The 19731-nt window shown below is 41.9% G+C and overlaps 1 protein-coding gene across 2 annotated transcripts in view; it reads left to right on the top strand.

Moving 5' to 3' along the window:
- The window catches only part of FCHSD2 (FCH and double SH3 domains 2), a 138507-nt gene that overhangs the window by 90279 nt on the left and 28497 nt on the right, over positions 1-19731 (top strand). For both annotated transcript variants that reach the window (XM_084296568.1, XM_084296569.1), the window contains exons 9-10: positions 7670-7792; positions 11703-11798. In XM_084296568.1, the coding sequence (XP_084152694.1) occupies positions 7670-7792; positions 11703-11798 (219 nt within the window). The remainder of the gene's footprint in view (positions 1-7669; positions 7793-11702; positions 11799-19731) is intronic.

The following is a 19731-nucleotide window of genomic DNA, read 5'->3' on the forward strand; positions in this document are numbered from 1 at the left end:
ATACTGAGATAATGCGACGGTGATGGTCCACCACAAAGCCTTTTTCCGAGTGTTGGATTCATTCCAGATTTTTTTTTTATTCCAAGAACAAGGAAGTACAAAAGCAACCAGTGCAACTTTCTGAAAATTGGCCCTGTCAGAAGGATTGGCGTTTATCCCTGTGCTGTGAAAGACAAATAGGCCCAGGAAGTCTTCAGAGATGATACGTACACACTTTTGGGAAAAAAAGATGCATTTCTAGATTACAAAAAATCTCTTTTCATCTTTTCACCTTCCTTTTTTTTTTTTTTTAAAGCCTTATAAAGTAGAATTTAAGATCTGGTTTTCTAATTTCATGCCCGTCTTACATCAGGGTGTTCCCACCATCTGAAGAGGAATTATTCTTGGGCCCTTACGTGTTAATTTAATGCCGTCTTCATCAGGTAACTCATGGCCATCTGCCTCACGGGGCAGAGACTTGTGGAGAAGATTTGCTTCGGTGTTCCCCACCATCACAAGTGACCACCACGGGGCACTGTCATGTGGGCTGGTGCCTAGCAGTACTCCATATTATCATTAATTTTGCTTATATTTGTCTTAAAAGGACTTTCTGTGGCTTGGGGAAGGGTTACGGCCATGTGTCGGTGGCTATTTCGTGTTTTTTCTTTGCTCAAAGCAGACTTTGGTGAACAATGACCCTGCCCAAATTGTAAAGGAACAAAACGATGTGCGGGCCAATTGTCAAGTGACTAATGAGGCCGAACAAAGAACTTGCAAACAAGCCCCAAACTATTGACACTGGAAAACAGAAAGCTCTGGGGTAAGGGAAAGTGCAAAGCGTGCTCACGAGCTGAAAGGCGAGCCAACAGCCTCTGGTGTCCTCTCGTGTTTGTTGTTCCCATGTCGGCCGTGCTCAAAGTTCCCCCTGGAGCTTGGGGGAAAAGAGGAGAAAGCTCAGATATAATTTCTGCTGCCTTTGTTTGATCATACATAGGCACATTACACCTCTTGCTGTCTTTTTTGTCCTGTTCTCCTACATTTTTAGCCTGCATGATTTATTTACCAGCTTTTTTTTCGTCGTTTTACTGCTCCTGAGCAGGGTGGGTTTGTCTCAGCGCCTCCCTGGGATATCTTCTGCTTCCTTGTTCATAGCTGGCTGCGTGAGGACGTGCTCCTGAAGAAGAGAAAGTGATAATGCAGGGTGTGGATTGAAGAAGGGAAAAAAAAAGAGGAGATAAAAAAGAAAAAAGAAAAGAAAGAAAGAAAGAAAAGAAAGAAAAAAAGAAAAGAAAGGAAAAAGAAAAGAAGGAAACAAGAAAAGAAAGGAAAAAGAAAAGGAAAAAAAAAGAAAAGAAAGAAAAGAAAAAAGAAAAGAAAGAAAAAGATAAAAAAGGATTAAAAAAAAGGAAAAAAGAAAAGGGGAAAAAAAAAAGGAAAAAAAAAAAGATAAAAAATAAAGAGAAAAAAAAAGAAACACAAGCAACTAATTAACTTGACAGCAACAGCACAGCAAGACAGTTATAAAAACTCCTTTCACTGTTTTCTGGGAAACCGCAGGCAGTGCAGAAGGCAGACGGGTGGCGGAGGAGCCTTCAGCAGGGACCAGCTCCTGAGTTGTTCCCTCTGCTGTGAGCTTGCTGGGCCCAAAACTCTTTCATTTTAAGGAGATCTGAGCTGGTCAGCGGCTGGGCAGGTAGGAGAGTTTGCTCTAAAGGGCTAGTAAAGTAGAAAAGTCTGCAGGTTATAAAGGCCGTGCTGCAGTTCTGTGTTTTTGTGTGTTTTTTATTATGGACCCACTAAATTGCAGAAGTTCATGGAGCAGACTGGCTGGGATGCATCGCTGAGAGTGGTTTGGACCTGGAGATGACCTTGAGGCATGCCCAGCACTGCAGCAGCCGTGGATGTGCAAGAATATCCTGGAAAATGGAGAATTTCTATGGAATTAGCTTAGCACCATCTTTTAATGGATGCAAACTGCTGCGTAACTCGAACTTCTGACTTCAGAGAGCTAAGCCTAGAGGGCCCTTGCTCCTTGTAGGCTGGAGAAATCCAGCACAAACTTCCTGAGCCAGCCCAGGGGTAGGTTTTTGTCATCTGCTTTCTTTCCAGCAGGCCCTTTACACGTACGTTTTAGCAGAAAACGAGGATTTTTTATCAAATGGAGAGCCTGTAAAGGACAGGATGGTCACTTTTAAATCAGACTTCAGGCTTCGAAATCCTGAGCAGAGCAGACCCGGTGCAGTAGTTCCTCCGGGATTGCTCTGATGGGGTAAAAAGAAGGGAGCTCCTACGAGCTTTGCATCATCAGCTACGTGGTTGCTGCAGGCAGGCTGTTCGGGGCCGCTTACACGGCTTTGATCTCGGCTTTTTGTTGGTAATTTACAGCCAGAAGTCGTGTTTTGTCGACAAGCACTCGCTTTACTTTCATGTTCGGGTGTCTCGATGGCAAAGAAGTGACAAATGCTGGAAGGAGGAACTCGGCGAGATAACGGCTGGAAGAAAACACGCAGGAGGAGAAAGAGGTGCCTGGAATAAACCCCGGGCAGGAACAGCAGTCAGCGTTTTTAAGGGAAAATCGCTGCGGAATGGCACTTTTAACCAAAAAGGACGAGGTTTGCCTGACCTTCCTTCCTTTCTGTCCCAAGGTCCCTGGGAAAGGCTGCGTGCCCCTGCTCAGAGAGCTGCTGAGTCCGCCAAAGCCAGCTGATGCCTGCTCTTGGCTTTGCTCCCCATGAGCTTAGAAGGATTTTTAAGATACCCTGGCCTTCATTGTCAAATAAGCCGAGGTCCTTCGCCATGCTTGGGTTAAAATGCCCCCAAACCATCCTTATTTTTAACCCCTGGGAGACCAAAGGATGCTGAAGCTGGTGTTTTAATAGCAACAATGACTTAACTATTCCCCAATCACTGCACGTAACCAGCTTTTCCTTTCCATTTCCCCTTTTGACCACAAAGCTCTGATGTCTGATCATTTTTTCTATATATTTTTTTCTATCTGGAGTCCCGTTTGCCCAGCTCATTTGGCTGAAAATGCCCAAACTGCACCGTCCGTGAGACCCCACTTCTTAATGGATTATGGGCGTAAGTTTTAAAGACAAATACCCAAAAAGCTGGACTCAGCTTTTGTGCTATGTCATTTGGATTATTTTTTTTAATGTTAAGTATTAAGAGATTGATAATAGCATTGAGGAAAATACAGGAATTAAAAATAGTCCCCGTTCTTAATGGGCTACAGGTTGCTTTCAGAACAAAACCTCAGGGACGGGCAAAACACGGCTTCCGCTGTGAACGAGGATAGGGTGGTGTAAGAATTTAATTCTTAATTCTTCATTCCTAAAATAGATGGAAGAAGGCACCTGTGATACGGATCTCCCTTACTGCTTCGGGGTTTTGCTGTGATTACCCAGAAGGAAATGAGGTCACGTTGCCCTGATGCAACAGCATTGAGTGAGCAGCTAATGGGAAGACTTATCGCTCCCCCAGCACAATGATTTGGGGGCAGTTCATTGAAAACTTCTCCTTATCTTCCCCTTTTCAGCCTGGAGGCAGGGTGGGGCAGGGGCAGGGCTAATTTTGGTCTCTTACCTCCACCCTGGCAAGGAAATGCTTCGCCTTCACCATCAGCCGCCGGCTTCCCAGCTTCTCGGGAAGCTGGGTTGGGGTCTGAAAAGGGTTCGGGGTTTGGTGCCCTCGTTTAAAAACACAAATCCCTTTAGGAAGCTGTCAGAGGTGATTCGGAAAGCCCAGGTACTTAGAGCCCAGGTGATTTAGAGGTGTTGTGTGAAGCAGGGAGGCTCTGTGGTCTTTTGAAGGTCCAGATTTTGGTGCCTGGCGGGTTCAAGTCTCTAAATTCAGTTGATTTAGTTGACCGTGTGAGTACCGACTGTAAAAATATCGTCCAAAGCTCCAGCACATCTTAGCAGTTTCTCCCTGAGACAATCATGATTTTTTTAGCAGGAATATTTGGGAAATAGAGGTGGGATGGGAGACCTGCGTTGGTGCCCTAGCACGACGTTGATCTATGTTGGGCACGGGTCAAATCCAACACGTTTTTGAGGGGGATTTTGGAAAGAATTAATCTTTTAAAATAAAAATACACGGTATTTTAGCTTCTCCCCCATCTACTCCCAGGAACCGAGGGGCTCTGATAATATTTCTGGTGTGTGTTTTAGCGTTGAAGTGGTGGTTTTTAAAGGAAGGAGACTTGTAGGTGTTGAAGTTGCATGAATGAACAAGATACGCTCGACACGCTGTCATTTCTCCATAATTCATTGCGTGTCATCTGTGCTTAAAAACAACAGCCAAAAGGCAGCCAAATGCACTAACAACACTTGAAATAGCTTTGTTCAAATCTTTGTTTTTGACGAAGTCTTTATAGTAGCTGGAATGATGAAAGCCAGAGCATCTGCCAAGTTCCTAAAAGGTTTAATGCAATCTCTTGAAATAAGAAAACCTCAAACTGAGAAATTTTGGTACTAGAAAAATTATTTTCAAAGTGTCTTACATGGGCGCTTTATGCTGAAACCAGAAAAAAATTTCTCTCCCCATTATTTCATTCCATTGATTTGAATTAGCAGTACAGGATTTATTCTAAAATATTATTTAATTTGGTTTTGTATTCATTACCTGTGTTTACAGTTTCCGTTTTTCCCAATCCCAATTTCAACCATTATCTGCTTGGACTCGGGTGGAGAAGTAATTTTGCACCTTTCGTACAATTCCACTGAAAAAAAATGACAGCACAAAAAACATTTCTGTCTTTTTGTTGGAAGTTGTAATTCTGTGTTGCTTAACTTCACATTATCTTCATTCTGATGCGAAACGCCTTTAAAGAAATTTCTAATTTCCCTTTTTTGGTTGGAAAAAAAAACTCTTCCATGGATTTTTTTTTCGGGCTGATTTTAATACAGTGAGTGATTTAGCATTCAGCTGAGATTCAGCGGGAGAACAAAAGCCATTGTAGTGTAATAACGCGTGAGGGTTTGGAGGCTTTTTTTTCAGTTTCCTCTTGGAGTTGTGCGATCAGCAAGTCTGAAAAGACGATTTCTTTCAATCCTCAGCGGCGACGGGTGGTGGTTTGGGGCAGCCTGCGTGCACGTAAACGAGGTTCAGGCTGGGTACTACGAAATCCCACAGGGATGTTCGTTTGCATTGTATAGCTCAGCAAAGTCAAACCTTTTGTTTTAGCATGACAATATCCAGCTTGATGTAAGAATTACCGTTTTATAGGAGGATAGGTAAATTATCACTGGAAGCAACTTGTAACCAACCATCTCTCTAATCCACTACCTGATGGGATTTTCTTCTTTCCCTACAACCACGTTTGCACATCCTGGGTTTTTTTAGCACTTACTTTTTTTTGTTGTTGGCTTACTTGGCCGACAAAAGTGACCGCGTTGTGTTGCATCGACTTCAATAACTCCAATTCTGGCAGCTCTCCTCGGTATTTAAGAACTTCATCATATTGAAACGGCTTTTAATTAATGGAAGGAGGGCTGTGAGGCACTTTTCCCATGCTGACAGATTTCTGTGCTCGCTAAAATTCAGCCACGCTTCTCCCTTGTCTTCCTTATGTACCCCCTACATCACTTTTGGGGAATATTCCGGCGTTTTAGCACAAAACTTCAGGGTGCTTGCAAGAGGTGTGGGTAAAAACGAAGTTAATGTTTTGCGTCCTTTTATATTTCTAGACCTGCAGAGCACAGCTGGGGATTATCAAGCGAATTCCTAAGGAGCTGTAGGTAGCAGTCACAGGGAGTAAACAGGTGCTGAGATGGGATTCACCTCCCCAAGGTAGACGTGTAAATCCAAACCTGGGTGCTGTGTGCGGTCAGTGCAGGGGAAGAGGCACTTATGCAGTATTTCCTCTTCCCTCTATCAGCCATCAACCTTAGAATAAGAGGAATCACACCAACCTCTCTCCAGTGGCTGTAGAAAGGACCCGGAGCAACAAACCCGAATCCAGACCCCTGCATCGGGGCAGGCTGCAGCTAAATGCCACGAATCCCTCCTGCTGGGTCCGACATAAAAAGAACATATGGGCTCGATATGAGAGCAGGGGGGGGAGCTCTGAAATAGTCACTTGTTTGGATTGTGAACCACTGTTTATAGCAGACTGGAATAAAAATCGCAGCTGCTTTGCAAACTGAGCATTTATAACTGCCTTGCCAACTTGCAACTTATTTACATTTATTAGTCGAGTCGCAATCCAGCCCGCTGTTTGATCCGAAAAGCTTTGGGAACAGATACATGGGATCATAAAAGCCTGCAGGTTCCGTCTGGGGGGAATTTTAGGATTGCCACCATCAGAGCACGACCCATCCTCAGCAACTTTACACATCATTTATAGTCTCCAAAAGTGCAAGGCAGCTTTGAGGACCACGTGTACTTATGAAAATAAACGCCCTTGAAATGGGAGAGCAACTTTGGTGTTTGCAGAAGTAAGACACGGAAGATTTTAATGTTATAAAAAAGGTTTAACATCATCAAAACATGCAAGGTGTCAAAATCCTGGGCCTTACAGCTGCGTGCTGCGAGAGAAGTCTTCCAGTAGAGCTGTGCGTGTAGGCAAGACCTGAGGCTGTGTATGTATCTCATCGTCTGCTTTTTATGGATTTGTGCTTGTGAATTTCTTGATGTTTTTGTCTTGTGACTGTTCCGGCCATAAACTCACTTTACATAACTCATTTTAAAAGAAATTTTAAAAAATAGCCATGCTTCAGAGCGTATTTAGTGGAATATAGGTATTGCTGCCATCACCTATGAGAGCCTGGAGGCCAAGATGCTGCCCGGTGCTGGTAGAGAAATCCTCATGTTCCTGCTGGCCTGGCGTGCCCCTAGGCTGGTTTGTTTTCCTACAGCCCTCGTTTCGCAGGAGGGGATTTGTTTGGGATGAGAGGCGGGTTTAATGCTGATGGTGGGAGCTACAACTCAGCCTGGGCTAGGAGGTGCTGAGCTTCACACTCAGTAGCAGATTTTGAGCAGATTCGGAGCAGATTCAGAGCAGATTTTGTCCATTTTACCTCCCTTAGCCTCGTCTTAAAATGTGGGTTTGATTTTGTAGGGACAGAAGCTATTTCTTAAGGTTTTCACAACTTCACCTTATTTTTTCCCCCTTGACTTCCAAACGATTTAAATAACCAAATGTGACTTTATTTAGAAATGCACCCTCGAATCAGTTGAAATCGGGTCCATTCCATGACCTTGTATGACTTTAATGCTGACTTTAATGATGACTTTAAGCGACATCTGTGACACTTGAGTGAAATTATTGGCTTCTTGCTAAGCAGCACGTGCTTGTAGAGAACCTGCACTGAACTTTTTGCATAACCTCGGCCACGCGATGGGATTTTACAGCTCTTGCTACAGCAGGGCTTCTGAGTTTGAGCCTTGATGTTGCCCTCAGGTAATTATTAAGCTCGTGATAAATTTTTGCCGTGCATTTGATGCTCCTCTGTGAAGGTGTGCAGCGGCAGGCATTGATTAGCACTCTGTGGTGCCATCTGATGGGCATAATGCCCTGCCATTGCTCCCCGATGAAACATGTCCACCAGTCATCCCAGTCTGCTCCAGTAAGCCTAGGTGGACGTGTTTAAAAAGGTTTTCAATGGGCATCTTGCAAAGTTAACCAATTATATCAATAAATCATGTTCTGAACTGCTTTTCTGTAATGCTTCCCCTCTTCCTACAGGCCCTTGATGGAAACGTGTACGATCACCTTAAGGATTATTTAATGGCATTCAGCAGGACTGAACTCGAGGCGTGCCAAGCTGTACAAAACACATTCCAGTTTTTACTGGAGACTTCCAGCAGGGTGAGTTTTAACCGAATGATTCTTTGTAACCGAATACTTCGAGCATACGTAGGGTCCCGGGCTTAAGATTTCTTTCCAAAATAATGACAGAACTGACGGGTTATTATTTTTGGTTCCTCCGGAGCGGTATTAAGTTAAAAGAAACGAGACAGTTTTCTTGGAGAGAGTTTTGCCTGCTGCCACCCAGACTGTGTTCTCATGAGTGCACTTACACGGCAAACGATCTTTGGAGAACAGCAACCGAGAGATGTCTAATTACCCTCCCTCTGCATGTTTTAGAAGAGAAATTGCAGCTGAGGGTCTGTGTGATCTGGAACAGCATTAGTCATCCGTCACAGCGAAGCTGTACCAAACTGTTTGGATCGTTTTTTAATAGTTGTTTGTCAACTCACACCCAAAATATTACGCCGTTCTCTCCGCTGAATGGAGAACTACAGAAAGCAGATTAGAGCCTTGTCATACACGTGGTTTGTTTGCTTTGTCGAGCAGCCCGAGTCTGAAATATGCCATCGCTTCCAGGATCATTTTGATACTTAAATAATTCATGTGCTGGGCTAAAAAAAAAAATAAATAAAAATGCCATCGAGCTCCAACGAGCTGCCTTGGTGCAGTCATAATATTCCTTTGTACGTAGCCCTTAAGCACCTGCACGGAGACAGAGCCCATTATGCAGAGACTTATGGAAAACCAACATGTTTAACACCTTCCTTGCTCACCTGCAAGCAGGCTAACGTGCACCTTATTAGGTGTAATGCGAGTGGATTAAAAACTGACTTCGTTCTAGGGAGTCTTTGAACTTACTTGGCAGTGAGGACAGGGAAATTTTCTTTTATTTTCTCTTGGAAAAGGACCTTGCAGTGCATCATCTGGGTCGGCTTAAAATACCTTCCCCAAAATGCTGTTTTGAGTCTTTTAACCAATTCTGCAATACCTACGTACTCCCAGCTCGTTTCTCAGTGTTGTGTTAAAAGCTTGGTGACCAGCACCGTGATCCAGCTGAACTGTCACATCCACGTGGCTCCTTGGCACAGGAAAACCTTTGTCACGCTGAGCTTGTGACAGTCGTGTTAGCAAGCCCCCGAGCAGCCACAGCCTGCAGGTCTGCCTTCCTGGGCACAGCAACAACTCCTTGGTGTAAGCTTGAGCAAAATTCTTCTGTTTCTGCTTTACTAGGTTAGTACAATGCCCGGAGAAGGAACGAAAATGTAAATACAGCTGTCAGGTCTCGACAGGATTTTTACAACTGCTTTTCGGCCCCAATTTTCTTCTCTCCTTGCTGTTCAAGAATGCAGGGAGGAAAAGTTTGTACTGCGTTAGCACTTGCTCTGAAATGCTAAACACATTCATTAGAGGTTTATCCCACAGACACATGCTTTTCCTCACCCTTTCTCCTGAACCTTCAGCATTTCTGGTGGGTCTGTGTTGCAGGAACCAGCTCAAAAAAAGGAGAGGTGAATCCAGACGAGGAGCTTAGCAAAAGAGTTTTTATGTGTGTGTCTTAAAGGCTGCCTGAGTGGTAAAAGTCCAACAAATTTGTTAGTGATGCAGTCATTTGGAGGAAAAGCCAGCCTGCCATCTGAGCAGAGATTTTAAATATTTATTGGGTTTTTCAGTGCTTCACCTGTTTTCTGTTAGTTTTAAATACCAGATCACTGCCAAGCTGCGTTTAGAAAATATCACTGATGGGAAGGCTTTTGCTGTTCCTCGCCATCTGAGGTGTGTTTGTGTGTGCTGGATGGAGGGCAGGACGAGCTGCTTCCCTGGAGCAAACGCAGAGCAGCTGCTGATGGTCCATGGCAGGAAAACACTGCAGAAACAAGCTTTGTGTACAAAACGAAGCTCTGGCACAATTTATCTTGGTGCTGTTTGCTGCAGATTTGGAGGTTTTGTTACTGAGAGGTTGGGGTGACCCAGGCTGTCTGACACCGAGCAAATGAAAAAGCCATTCAAGTTCCTTTTCAGCCGAACAGTCTTGCTCAAGATTTGCACTTCTTGCACTTCTCCTTTGGGAAAATTTGCTTTTCTAACGACTGTTTTCTTAAAGCTCCACTCGCTGGTTTAAGTAACAAAATTTCAAGAAACTTCTCCAGCCTAGGGCAGATCATTTCATGTATGCCTGTGTCTGACTGTGCGCTATTCCTGCACATGGTATATACTCACCATTTGATTTCAAATCTATTTAAAAATGCCAACAGACATTGGCTTCGTAAAGAAACTCCATGAGAACACTGAATTAATTTCCGAATAACAAGAAATCCCTTTGGAAAAATTGCCCCTTGGTCCTGAGAATATTGTATTGCTTAGAAGTCTTTTTTATTTTAACAGTTATCAGATTTATGATATCTGACAATTATTATAATTAATAATGAACACTCATGATTAGTCATTATTACAGGATAATGCTCCAGGTTTTTAATCTGCAGGAGGTGCACACAGCAGGTCTGACGTTGTGGTGGCACAGTTGTCCTCAGGCACAAAAATCTGCACTAAATCTAAAGGGTGTATAGAGTGAATTTATCACGGACTACTTGGCTAGGCGCAGTTCTGCCTTTTTTGAGTCCTTTTAATAGGAAATAAAGAAGAATTGGATCTGTCCACATCCCTCAAGCCCTCAGTTACGGAGGGCTGGCTGCCTTGCACAGCAGAAGGGTTTTGTGTTGGAGGATCTGGTGCAACCTGCTGCTGAAAAGTGTGCCCTGCAAATAGGGATGTCAGGGGGTAGCGTCCTGTACCACATCCTAGCGATCCCATAATCAGTGCTCGGCATCTTCTGACACTGCAGATGGTTCCTCCTTCAGTGCTTTAGGAATTTCTGGGTTTGGTGATCCCTAACGCAGGCTCCCTGTTCGCCTTCTCTGTCCATCTCTGTGCATCTCAATGCATTTACGTTAAACTACTCCAATTGGAACAGCAATTATGTACTTTACTGTTTTAAATTAGTGCATTATTGGCCCTGGAGGACTATTTACTTTTCTTTCTTTAACTCAGGATTAATTCCTTGCAGTTCTGCATTGCAAGCATCAACATTTTAATACATTGGAGATGTCCCATTTACCAGCTTACAACAATTTCACTCTGTGTTCTTGGCCATGTGCAACGCTGCTGACACTTATGGATAAATGCCATCTTTATTAGAGACTTCTGCACATTTAAAGCCTCAGTTTGGTTCTACATTTCTATAATTTGCTGCTGTTTGTGCACAGTCATCAGCGGAAGCACTGAATACTCTGTAGTGTTGTTAAATTAGCGATGCTCTGTGTCATCCTGCAGTCACTGAGGTTTTCTTTGTAAATATGTGCAACTTGTGACGTAGCTGATTTGTTTAGGGATGCGTGCCCTGCTATGTGAAATATGTCATTAAACAAATTGGGTGGCCGAAGTAGCTTTGTTTTGGCAAAATGCAAATTACTAAAGTTCTGTCTGAAAGTAATTTAATATGGAGAGATTAATTTTGTAACTGATTTTGTGTGCGTTATTCCAAATAGTCTTTTCAGCTCCTGCAAGTAATAATTTGTGTAAAGATAAGACATTTCAGTTTAAGAAAGAGCTGCCTACAAGAAATTACCTACAAGAGGAGAGCAAAATATTTATGGTAGGGATACGACATGGCTCTCTGCGTGGTAGTTGGCTTTTTTTTTCCCCGTTTTGCCTTTGTGACATTTTTCGTTGGGTCATGGCAGAAATGTTTTAGGTCTCTGTCTCCCGGTGTGTGTCCTACCAGTCGCTTCTGAATACCTGTGGCTAGTACTGCCCGGAGCCAGGTTTTGTATTTCCTTCTGTTTTGCTCAAGGTTTTGCTGCTGCAGATTTGGTCTCTGTTTGAAAGTGCACTGAGTTTACTCTAGCAGCATTTGTTGCATGCTTTTAAGACTGTAAAATAACCAACCTAAACGGCGTGTGTTATTTTCTAGGTGGTGCGGGACTACAATCTACAGCTGTTTCTACAGGAGAACTCAGTGTTTCACAAACCCCAGCCCTTCCAGTTCCAACCAAGTGACAGCGACACTGTAAGAACACCGCTGAATTCCTTCATTTATTTCTTCTTGCTCTGTTTTTAAGAAAGTTGTTGTAAATGTGCGAGAGAAAGCGCTCACGGGTGGTGCAGTCTGTTTTAACCTCGTGCTGTATTTTGGAATAAAAACCCAGATTCCCCCAGCCCTGCTTGTGGTAGGTGGGTAACAAAGCATCAGACAGGCTCAGTGTCATCCACAGAAAAGCTGAATCTTTTTTGTTTCCAGATTGTGGCTAGCAGTCCTGTGTTTCTCTGCTTTCATTGTGATACTTCCTATATTCTGCTAGCTTTTTGTTGTGTGGGTGAGGTTCTCAAAACGTTTTCTAATGCTGGGTTACAAATAGTGTGATGCTATGCCAAATACAATGTCCATATTCCTCTGATTTACTCAAGGAGTATCTATAGATGCATATAAGAAGTTCTTGATGTAGAACACTGTTAAAATATTGCACTCCAAAAAGTCTCAGAAAATATTATGCTTTGACATACATTGCTTCCAAAGCAATCATTAATGATATTAAAAGTGAGTAAATCACAGTAGGTAAATACATTCCCAGTCAACACTTTAAAAGAAAGTGAATTGATGTCCCAACGACACCACTAATGTTATTTTAAGCAACAGCAATTTAAAATCTGTCTAGACTAAAGAGAAGTTAACCTTGTGCAGCTTTATATTGCTCAAATTCCTTAATAAACTGACTTGGATGAAAATGTCATGATCCCCAGTTTGGGTCACCAAATAGTAGAGTTCTCCTAATGGATACGTAGCATTGTAAGCATGATTTTTGCAGAAATATTAACATCTGTAACACCGTTTCCCTTGTTCTTTCCCTTTTAACAAAATGTAAATGATTTTTGGCTGTTCTTCCAGCTCCTTTGTCTGGAGCCCTTATTCACATAAAGCGTTAGCTTGTTTGTCATACAGTGAGAAGAATCTTTCTAGCTGTTCGTGCTGCCTTTCTAACCTTTGCTGCTGTGTGTTTTCATCTCTGTGCAATCTCTGCATCTAGAGTTTTAACGCGGTTCAGCTGGTGGACATTGAGCCCTCACCTGTCAGTGCTATGCGAATGACTATAGCAGAGGTATCTGGTAGTATCTGTCATCAGCCTGTGGCATCTGTGTTGTTCCTGGCGTGCATGTGGCTTGGGACGTTCAAATTTCCTCCTGCAGAGGTGGCAACAGAATGCATAATACGTCTGTAAAATGGGGAAAAAAAAGCTTTTTTTGCAAAGAGACTTAAAGAAGGAGAAAGCGGTGTTATTTATGGGGATCGCATCGCACTTACCTTTTGCACTTGCACAGCATTAGCAATTGATATTCTGATCTTTTGGGGGCATGAATTAAAATTTCACAGCTCGCGACAGCGATGTGTATAATTGGCTGCTTCTCCGGTGCGAGCGGGGAAGCTTGTATAACAACTGGAGGCTGTTAGTTTGCACTGATGAAATGCAGTCCCAGGACTAATTTAATTCTCTTCTTTTTCCAGAGGGCCATCCCCATGTAAAATAAAACTGTAATTCACTATTGTTCGAGTCCTCAACATGAAAAATTACATGATTCTTTGGCATGGCACTTGTGTGGCCTGACAGTGAACACATGCGCTGCGCGTGCTGCTTGGCTGCAGGATTGTTTTAGAAGACAGTGAATGGGTCGTACATGTCTAAAGCTGTCTCTGTACATCTGGTGCAGTGACTTCTTTACTTGGCTAACCCCCCTGGGCTGTCAAATTACTGTGTTTCTTCATTGCACTGCATTCTTTGAGCTTCTAGCTGCTATAACCAATTTACACCAAACAGAAAAAAATATATACACACTTCATGATCCAAATAATTATGCTCAGCTAACGGGATCCTGCCTAGAAAATTGCAGGTTACGCTTTTACCACTTCTTATTTAGTCGCTATTCGAGAATGAAAGGCTTTGATCAGGATTTGGCTTTCAAATTTGTCAGAAATTGCATGTTTTGTAACGAATTGAACAAACTGGAATGGAAGATCAATCGACAAGCATTCTTTTGCCACGTGTTCTCTCTGTAAATGACCTGCATAGATTATCAGTTGGTTTTTAGTTTTTGTGGGATGTGCATGATAGTTTTCGTATTAAACACTAACACTGAAGGAAATACATGTACAGTGGTTTGTACATCTAATCAAATGTTTAATATTTACCTTGTTCAACAACAAATTTTAAAAATCAAACTAAATGCCTGATACAGTGAGACTGGGGTCCAAATTTGGAATAAATAGGAAGTATTACCGGAATGAAGAAATAACAATTGTGAATATCGTAGGCAAGGAGAGTGTTATAAACAGTTTTGAAATGGAACTCACCTACAGGAAAAGCTATGAATGCTTTGGCAAATTCCAGTTTTACAGGGTCTATCTTAAAATTTTGTTTTATGGAGGGAGAGCAGTTGACAGACTAACATAGGATGTATTGCCATGCAATCCTTGGGTCAGGTACAAACACTGCAGCACGATTTATTCCCCAAATACTCTCAGCACGTGCAGCCAGAGCCTCCAAAAGAGACTATTTGGGGGAAGGCTTAGGTATGACATAGTTTTCCATCCTACCAGCATGTTCAGGCTTTTGTTCCCCCAGTGTCCCCCTAGCACTGGCTGTTGGGTGGACTCTTGAAGGTCCACACAGAGAAACCTGCTACAAAATATTTTATGTCATTTAGCTATTTTCCAGAATCTAAGAACTGTTTTAACCTTAGGTTTGTACATTTATTAATGTTACTAAAATAGTTAAATTATTAAATTATTGCTTCTCAGTTGATTTTCACTGACATAAATTCATTTAAAAAAAAGATTCCTCAAGGAAGCGGATTGTTTCAGAAGTATTCAGCAAGAAATAATTGATAAATTCCCAACCAGCTTTAATCCTCTCAATAAATGAATTCAAAAAATGGATTGGGCCTTTACAAGATGGAAAAAAAAAAAAAAAAGAAAGAAAAGAAAGGATCTTCTGAAATACTTTTAGCCTCCCAAGAAGAGATAATAGCACATGCTGCCCTGACATGGGGGCTGCTATATTCAACCGAGTGACAGTTTAATCATCCGACATCCTCCCCTGAGGAGAGTGATGCTTATTAAATCCACAGAAATGAGTTGCGTTGAAAACACACCGTCCCCGTGCTTCAGAGATAAGCGTGGCTAGAAGAACAGGGCCAAGCGTAAAGGAAATGAGCCAGCTTTTCGATATTTCCTGCTTGGAAAAGATTCTTTTCCTTGAACCGCGTGTTATCAGGTGAGAAAATGGGATAAATGGCAAAAAGGGCGTCTGTAGTGCTGCAGGATAATGGCCACAGAAAGCTGACACCGAGCTTTCGAGGTAGGTCCCTTTCCTGTTTTTTAGCTGCCTGCTGCCCCTGACTGCAGTTTTCCCCGTACATTACTGATGCTGGTATTTTCTTTGAGCACACAAGTAAAAAATGTAGCCAAAAATTACTTGTATGGCTGCTTATCAACATAAAAAATACTTTTTTTCTCTGTGTAATGTGCAGAGAAATTACATTATATTATAGTATAGTACAGTATATATTATTAAATTATATATTATTAAATTATATATTATTAAATTATATATTATTTTATCTAAATTATGATACTATTTATATATTTTATTATCTTAGTGAGATGGGTGCAAGGTTTTACAGCCTCACCCCTCGTCACTTGGATGGAGTGCGAGGTTTACAGCTAGGTGGTGGGAACAAGGCATAATTTCACTTCTCTGCCATACACAGATGGATTTCTTGAATTTCTGAGCAGCCTGGCTTACAAAAGGAGACCGTTCTTGTTCATGGCAAGGCTGTTTTTTCAGCTCTCGAAGTGTTCAGGGGCTCGAGAGTGACTGGAAATCACTGTGGAAGTGGGAACGAGGACTCAGCCGAGGGCTCTGCTTTGCCAGGCTTTCATTTTAGAGGGGTTCTGCACATTCATATAGAGGCAGAGAGGACTATTTGTTTCTCTTCTCTGTATTTACACATTTCAGCATTTAATATTAAATATATTTAAATATTTCAAGACCTATTTAAAGCTTATTTAATATTAAATGTATTTAAATATTTTAAACCACCTTATCTTTATAAATAACTACATTTTTTATAATTATTTAGTGTACATATTTGATGTTTGACATCAATATATCAATATACAAAAAAGTAAATTTGGAATATAAGAAATATAAGCGGACGCTAGCCCATGGGAAGGGGTCCGGAGGATGCGCTCCCATCTCTGCACTGAGAGTGGTCTGGGCTTTAATGCCAGAGCAGAGTAAGGTGATTTCTTTTTAAGTCTAACATCTTTGAAGCTAATTAGACAAAAGGAGTGACGATTGAATGTTCCCAACCTAAAGTGTTGGGAGTTGCTGCTGAGGTAAAAATCAGCCATCCAGGCATGGGAGCGTTTGGGTAGGCCCAAAGGAGGCCTGCCAGGCACAGGAGCACTTTGGGCTTGTGAATCCCCCTCAATTCGACTCATGTACACCTCTGGCATGACTGCAGCTGGTCCTTAGAGCCTTCTCAAATTAATTTAAAAAAAGGTTGGAGATTGAGGATTGAGGTCCAAGGTCTGTACTGAAAGGGCACGCTGAAGGAAACGCAAAGCCCACAGCCTGTGGTTACTGGCTGCCTTACCCCGCGTTCAATTTTACCCTAGCTTCTGCTTTACTTCAAGTATCATAAACGGAAATTGATTTTATTTTAATGCTTTTTACAGTCAGTAAACACTGAGCAAAGCTCTCAGTAATTGGTGAAAGCGAGAGAAGTGATACCTGAAAGCAGCGGCCACTTAAAGAACAGACCGTTGTTTATGGAAAATATCTGCAAAATCAATTTCTCTGTGTCAAGGCCAAAGCAAAAGCTCTTTTTTTTCCTCCTGTGGTTATTTAATGATAGCAGTTTCTCTGTATTTCTTGTTATAATCAAACATATGATAGGTTTTTGGAAAGGTTAGATGTGAGTGCAGCTGATAACTGAGGCAAATCAGAGTAATGCGAGGGTGAGAATGGAAAGGCACCATAGCAAAAGAATACGTTACACCCTAATATCAACATCAATTTCAGTGAAAAGATTAAAACCTTTTAAATGAGATTAAAATTAAAAATAAGATTTGTAGGTTTCAATCCTTGCTATGTAACAAATGGGCCTAATATGAAACATCAGGCCCTGCAAACAACAAATCCATATCGATCACCACTAACAAAAACTGCTACTTTTAGATTCTAGTCTTAATAAAAACAAAAAAGCAGATATGGGAATCAAACATTTTGCTATATAAAATGTACTTAAGAAAATGCAGTCATGTTGGGGATGTTTTTCAGCACAGATTATGGCAGAAAGGCCCAGTTCCCTCTTTCTCTCTTCAGATATCCTGGAGCTACCTTCTGTGATGAGTTGAAATGCAGCAATAGTAGGTTGGGTTGGTTTTTAGCTTTATCATAACGTATGATAAGAAGTTTATGTAACCTGTGAATAGGTCCCTTTTTATACTTGAGTAGAAGAAAAACTGTAAGTTAATATTCTTTACTTCTAAGAGTGGTGGGTGTCCTGTTTGTAACACTAAAAAACTGAAATCCAAGCCAGTCCTAGCTCACTTTGGGTTAAACTAAAAGAAATTGAGTTTCACTGTAATACAAGAAACGAGCCCCGAAGTTGACTCACAATTTTCTTTAAACTGCTATGTTTAGCCATCAGTTGTGTGAAAAATGTCATGCATATCCCTTCCTTCTCCCCAGAAGTGCTGATTGTAAGGTTGAGCTTGCAAATTCGCATTGGCATGGTAACCTCTTATTTTCAGCTTTTTGAAAGAAACGGCTGTGATTTTAGGTGTGTTTTGTGTTAGTGGCTTGCATGGAATAAATGTTACTCCTTTTTGCTTTCATTGAAGTGAGCTTTCTTAGTCTTCAGCTAGAAAAATATAGTTTTTAGGCTCAAGAGCTGACTTCTTTTTTAGTTCCTTAAACTGCATGTGCCGTCTGCATCCAGATATAATTACATAAAAAATAAATGCAAGCATCGTGTTCGGCGCTGTTGTAGGGCAACTGCTGCACCTGTAACAACGTTTCAGACAAAGCTGGAGGCCGACGTGTCTACAGACCAAATGCGTTTGTTAATTTAAGAAACAGCATAGCATGGCTAGCCTCTAAGCTCTTTAGCTGGTCGGAGTCATCTAGCATTTTCTGTTGGTTTACTGATTGAATTTTTAGCACTAAATACTGCTTTCACTGTAATCTAAGCCCTGAGAGACCAGCAGAAAGCTCGTCTATGTTTAGCTCTTTTTTTTTTTTTGGCTCTTCCTTCGTTCCTTGGCCATGGTAAGTGGTTTTGTTTTCCCTCACTTTTGGACGAGGTTAAATTCAGTCACTGGACATCTTGCTGCTACCGAGTTCCAGTCTTGAAAGCATGTGAGCAAGCGACTAATTTAAGGCTCTGTAGCAGTCTGGTGATGCTGCAGGAGACTGGTGCAAACACAGCCTTGTGTTCTTGCTGTTTGGACCTGGGTGTCTGAATCCACACCGATCCTATAACGCCCTACAATAACTTCTTTTTTAATGTAATTAAACCCCAGATTGTTCTTGTGTTCTAGTCTTACATATTTTGCATCCTGGAGTAATAAATGGACGTTGATTTGTTTGTCTTCCACCACATTTCTAGTATGCCCCGTAAATCTGTGCTTAGGGAATCAGGTAGGACACGTTAATTCAGTTCCATCACCTCTTCCCTACACTTGCTTTTTATGTCTGTAGTAAATAAGTCTCAGTTTTAACTCCTTTCTTCGTGCCTGTTTGAATGGCAGTCAGTTTTTGCTTTATTTGATGTGCTATCTTTAAAGATATTTGCTATCTTTAAAGATATCTGTGCTATCTTTACCTGAGGATGCAGACTTCTCACATCATCCTTGAAGCCCTCCAGAAGCTCGTACTCCTCCATGGCACTCAGCTTGCTCCTGTTTCTTGGCTTAGAAGTTCCTTCACGGCCTCCTGAGGTGCCAGCAGCTTGGTGGTCTTTCTGCAGGTCAGGTGAAGTCCATCCCTGCCTTACCAGCTTCCTTTATTCAGGCAGAGTTCCAGGTCCTGGTGAATTTGAAGCCTTTCTCCTTTCACCATCATCCAGCCGAATATTCAAACCGGGCATTTCCTCCACTCTCCCTCGTCTTGTGCAGGTTGGGAGTCATCTCCTTCCCCGGGAGGCTAAATTTTGCCTCTAGATCTCGTCTCCTGCTTTTCCTTGTATTTCTGATGTTCCACACAGACCACAGCAGGAGCTTTCTTCACAACTCTTTCTATTACTCCATTTTACATTGTTTATATTTAGACCTTTAAGCAAGGGTGAGGTCTGCGTGGATACAGCAGTGCTTTACGAGTAGCTAATAAAACCACTCCGATGCAATAAAAACTCATTTATTTTTTAACAAGCCTTTAGGAGTAGCCACAAAGTTTGCGTTTGTTTTTTTTTTTTTTCTGGTCAAGTGCTTTTGATAAATAGATTAAAAACCAAAACCACGCTTGGGATTGTGCAGAAGGTTATCGAGCAGTTGCAAAGAAGTCTGTGTCCTTCCTTCATGGAAATGAGATGCTGAGCAGGAGCAAGACCAACGGGAATACTGAAGACCCATTAAGAAATCCTTTACAGGGGAGAAGCAATGTCATTTCTGCTCAGACTTGCAGCCTTTAAGGCTCAGATGGAAGGCGTGAAAGAAGAGCTCGTACAAAAATGCTGATTCCACTAAGCCTGAAAAAAAAACACAAGTGAGGTCAAATGTTATCTTAAGGATTGGATGTGCCTATATAAATCCTTGTGTTTGTCCTCTTATGGTTTGCAATTACTTAGCAGAAGGAAATAAGAGCTCAAACAGCAATGCAAAACCCTGATTATATAAAGCCACCTCGATAAAAGCAGGCAAAAGGCAACTTGGTGTTTAAACA

This window comes from Netta rufina (genome assembly GCF_964035555.1).
Source record: "Netta rufina genome assembly, chromosome: 1".
NCBI classification, from domain to species: Eukaryota; Metazoa; Chordata; class Aves; order Anseriformes; family Anatidae; genus Netta; species Netta rufina.